The sequence below is a fragment of the Vulpes vulpes genome, chromosome 10 (genome assembly GCF_048418805.1).
Source record: "Vulpes vulpes isolate BD-2025 chromosome 10, VulVul3, whole genome shotgun sequence".
Classification (NCBI taxonomy): domain Eukaryota; kingdom Metazoa; phylum Chordata; class Mammalia; order Carnivora; family Canidae; genus Vulpes; species Vulpes vulpes.
In genome coordinates this window covers 54778269-54782869 of record NC_132789.1, presented here as the reverse complement: position 1 = coordinate 54782869, position 4601 = coordinate 54778269, and the positions used below count along the sequence as shown (strand labels likewise).

General features: G+C 56.5%; 1 protein-coding gene across 3 annotated transcripts; it reads right to left on the bottom strand.

Annotated features, from left to right (window-relative positions):
* Positions 1-206: 206 nt before the first annotated feature.
* Positions 207-4393, bottom strand: C10H1orf210 (chromosome 10 C1orf210 homolog). Of its 3 annotated transcripts, none has more exons than XM_072724278.1 (4): positions 4257-4393; positions 2463-2557; positions 1470-1586; positions 207-1344 (listed from the first exon to the last, which is right to left on the bottom strand). In XM_072724278.1, the coding sequence occupies exons 3-4, from the start codon at positions 1486-1488 to the stop codon at positions 1037-1039; spliced, it is 327 nt and encodes a 108-aa protein (XP_072580379.1). In that variant the 5' UTR covers positions 1489-1586; positions 2463-2557; positions 4257-4393; the 3' UTR covers positions 207-1036. The 3 variants fall into 3 exon arrangements, with proteins under 3 accessions (XP_072580379.1, XP_025848086.1, XP_025848087.1); XM_025992301.2 differs by lacking the exon at positions 4257-4393 and adding an exon at positions 3803-4204; XM_025992302.2 differs by lacking the exon at positions 4257-4393 and adding an exon at positions 3720-3828.
* Positions 4394-4601: the final 208 nt, after the last annotated feature.

Here is a 4601-nt window from a genome sequence, read left to right as displayed (position 1 = left end):
CCCGCACAGCAAGGGGGATGTGCAAACTCTAATGCAGATTAAAATCAACGGGGGTGGGGGGGGGCAGAGAAAGGCAGAGGAACTCACAGGGTGTTGGGGGTGGGGAGCAAGTCTCTGGAGGGGCTGCACTAGCAGTGTCTTTTCCAGCAACAAGGGACACTTTTATGCACGAGTCCCAATTCAGGAAAATAAAAATCAGTGACTCCTTTTTACTTTCATTTAAGACAAAAATAGGTTTAATTAGTACCTGTGAAAAATGTAATATAACCATTTCAATCACTCACTTTATTGAAAAAATTTCAACAAGATACTTGGCACACTGGATTTTACCTACTAAAATGTCATCATCTCGGTACATCTGAAATGCTGGCAGGTAGGCGGGTCACAAGGGGTCTGTTGGCCAGGGATTTCATCACTGTCATAGAGGATTTTTTTTTTTAAAGATTGTTTATTTGAGGGGGGGGAGAGAGAGAGAGAGGGAGAGACCTTGCATGCGCACACACATATGTGTGAGCAAGCAGGGGATGGGGCAGAGGGAGAGAGAATCCCCAGTGGGGGAACCTGATGTGGGCTCCACCCCAGAACCCTGAGATCATGACCTGAGCTAGCTGCACAACCGACTGAGCTGCCCAAGTGCCCTCTGTCATGGACGATTTGAGAGAACAGAAGAGCAGTGTAAGCCAGGGAGACAGGGTAAGCAAGAAGTGCATGGGAAAACACCTTGCAGGAGAAAAGAAGTAACAAATAAGGAGTTTTCTAGGGAGTGAAGTTGAGAAAGGCAACTAAGGGAACCAAGGGGCTGACAGAGGCCCTATTTCTCCAGCCAGGTCCTGGGTAGTTGTCCTGAGAACTGCAGGGAGCCATTGAGGGTGATGGAGCAAGAGAAGATTTATCACTGTAGTGCTAGCGTCAGGGAAGGGAGGATCGCTCTACGCCTGGTTAGCCCTTAAGCCCCAAACACCTCTGGCCCCTTGTGGTATCCTCCACCCTCAAGTTGTCAGGTATGGGGAGGGGAGGGGGTGTCCAAAATCAGGGCTCAGAAGGAAAAGTTGTCCCTGTTCCCCTCTGTCTCCAGCCCACCAGCCCCGGGCTGAATGTAATTGTCCTCGATGAAGCCATCATCATCCTCTTCACCCACGTCCGGGAAAGCTGCCTTCCCTATCCTGGGCAGCTGGTGGTGCTGGTAGCTGGCATGATATTTGCGGCAGAGGTAGCATTTGGCAGCAAGCGCTATGAGGAGGGAGAGGACCACAGCGCCCAGCACAACCCCGACCAACACAGGCCATGCCCGGGCCCCGGTGGCCAGTGCAGGGGACACGGCTGATGCTGAGGGCCCCACAGTGGCTGCGGAGAAAGGGACAGCATCAGGGTTGGGGGTCCCAGATGGGTTCCCTGGGGAAACCGAAAGGTCCAGTGGGGACAGGGTCCTCCCCGCAACTGCCTCCTTGGCCTCCTTCCCACTCACTCACTTTGGTTCAGCTCACTCATCGAGAGGCCTGAAGACGCCGGTGAGCCTCAGCTTCTGCCAGAAGAGCTGGGCCTCCAAGGAAACCCCTAGATGCCAGGCAGCCCTGGAGCTCAGAGTCCTAGAACATACACATGCATGTGGGTGTCCGGGAGGCCGCAGGAGCACATTAAAGGGCAGACTCACGGCCACGTTAGGGTGCAGAACAATTGACCAGAACCAGTCGTGCACAAAAGGGAAATAAGCTGAGTACCTGGAAATTGGCTATTTGTAAGGGAATGCTATAGGATCCAGCTCTGCAAGCTCCTGAAAAACATCAACACTGGAACTTACTAAGCACCATGTGTGATTCAGGCACCAGGCATGTGCTCACGGCACCCTGTGATGTGGGGATAAACATTATCCCCTCTCTGTAGATGAGGACCCTGAGGCCCAGAACAGTGAACTAATTCAGCCAAAGCCCCAGGACTTGAACCCAGGTCTCTGATACCAGGGCCCAGACCCAGTCTGCTACACTGCTTGGTGGGCAGAGGCTGGGACGTGGGGCAGAGGCAGTTCTGGCCCCCAGGGGTTAGGCAATAGCAATTGCTTCAAGCTAATGAACCAAAGTAGAGACCACATGTGGAGGACAGCGCCAGTCCCTAGGTGGGCAGGGGCCCCACTCCTCCTCAGTCAGGAGTTCCTGCTTCCCCACCTTGACCCTCAGCTCCTCAGACACATCCCTTGTCCATCGACCTCTGTCTGCTCTCAAGAGGGAGGCAGTTTTCAGGGAGGAGCCAACTGTGGATCACCTGGATCAGGAAATCATCTGGATAAGAACTACTAGGGCTAGGGCGGAGCTAGAGGAGGAGCACCTGAATTAAGGGAGTATCTGGAGGAAGATCATCTAGGCTTGAGAATACCTATGGCGGAGCGCCTGAATCAGAGGAATGTCTGGGGGAGCAACACCCGAATCTGAGGAGTATCTAGAGGAAGAGCACCTAGGTTAGGGAAGTACCTGTCAGAAGAGCAGCTAGGCCTGGAGATTATCTGTAGGTGGAGCACCTGAATCAGAGGAGTACCTGGGGAGGAGCATCCAGGCTAGAAAAGCACCTAGGAGAGAAGCATCTCATTTAGGGGAGTACCTCCCACATTCTTTGATACAGATGTCTTAATGAAACCCTCCTTCCTCCCCTCCAACCTGTCACCAAGCCCCATCAGTTCTTCCTGGAACTAAATATCTCTAGAATGGCTCTGACCCTCCTCTGCACCCCACTGCCACTGTCCCCATCCAAGCTACCTTCATCTGTACCTCGACTCTTGCATGACCTCCTAACCCTGTCTTTTCCCACTTTCCATCCATTCCTCAGGGTGATTGGCCTAATGCCCCCATCTGACCCCATCACTCCCCCACTCTTAAAAATTCTTCAGAGCTCCCCAGGCCCTCTGGGCTGCACAGAGATTCCTCAGCATATTCTTCAAGGCCTCACAACCCAGCACATGTCCTCTGACCCACTCGTCCTCTTGTCCACAGTCCCCTCCCCCACGCTCCACACACACACACACATGCACTCACATGCACACACACACACACCCCGTCACCCACCCTCTTGTTTGCCACCCACCCCCTCCTCTGTACTTTGAGTTCCCCATCCCTGATGGCCAAATCAGACCACACCTGCCTGTGAGGTTGTCCCAGGACCACCCCCCTTCCATGACCCCTTCCCTGGCCTACCCAGTCAACTGCCCATCAGAATCAGCCAGTGACTGGCTGGGCAGCTGCCTGGGGCCAAGGACCGGGCTGATTAATGTGTCCCCCGGTACTGGCAGAGAGCCGGGCGCTCAGGGGCTCCCTGCGGGTCAGAGGAGGGGACAGCTGGAGAGTGAAGAGGGGAGCGTTAGAAAGGAGAGCTCCGTCACTCATCACTCACTGGGGGCCTACTCTGGGCCCCACACTAGGCCCTGGATCCTCAGAAAATAAGATTTTGATCAATGGAAATGAATTGTATTCATACTGACCTCTCTAAGATTTTACTCCTACTTCCTTCCTTCCTGCCCTCTCCCTGTGAATTCTTCTCAAGGACACACACACCTCCACAGGCTGTCACCCTACCCCCACAGGTCACATCTGTCTCTTCCATCCACAAACACACACCCTCTGATCTACCAGACATACACCCCTGATTTGTGGCTCCTTTCAAAGCTCCCAGGAGCCCTCAGGGATCTGCGGGATCCCCCTCTCAGGCCCCCCAGGGTCTCCCCCTCTGCTCCCCACCTGTAGGAACTGTGCACAGTCCAGGGAGGACGCTTCCGGCTGGAGCGGGCAGGACCTGACAGGTGGGCGGGCCACTGACTCACCTGGGGACGCCGCCGGCGGGCGGGGCCGAACCCGCAGGTGCGGGCGGAGGGCGGGGCGACCGGCAACGTCTCCAAGCGGGAGGGCTCGGGAGTACGCTCCTTCCCGAGCTGTGGCGGGGACCCTCTGGGCGCAGGTCCCACCCCCACCCCCAGGGCGGAGGGTGGGAAGCCAGGGGGGTGGGAGGGGGCGCGGGGGGCGGTGCTGGGATCCGAGAGGGCTGAAGCGGGCCCTGGAAGGGGCGGGCAGGCACCTCAGGAGGCGTCTGCTCGGGCTCCCAGCCCTGATGTGCCAGTGAGTTTCCCGTGACAGGTGCAAAGTCCAGAGAAGGGGGGTTGGGGAGCTCCTCCCTGGCAGCAAAGCCGCCTGGCCAAGGACACGCTGAACTGCCTGCAAAAATGTGTGCGAGCCTACGCTGGGGGTGGGGAGGGGGTGGAGGTCATTGGGGGAGCTTACCTGTGCCCTTGAGGTCTGCTGTGTGCCTGAGCCCTGAGCGTCTACCTGGATAGAGACTTCTAGGCTTCGTCTGGTCGCAAGGATCCTGGGAGCCCACAGAGCTGAGCTCTGAACCTGTCGCCTTACTCCTCAGCTCCAGGCCTGGTGCCTCCTGGCCTTTAAGACCCAGCTCTAGAGTCACCTTCCAGGGGCATTAGGTCCTCCCAGACTAGCCCTCCCCACCCCACCCCCATCCCGGCTCCTCACAAACACACACACACACCCCAGCCCACCCCCCAATCTTCCCACCCCCCAAGCCCCACCTTCCGCAGGAGCTTTTTCATAGGGGCTGGGTTTTGACATCAG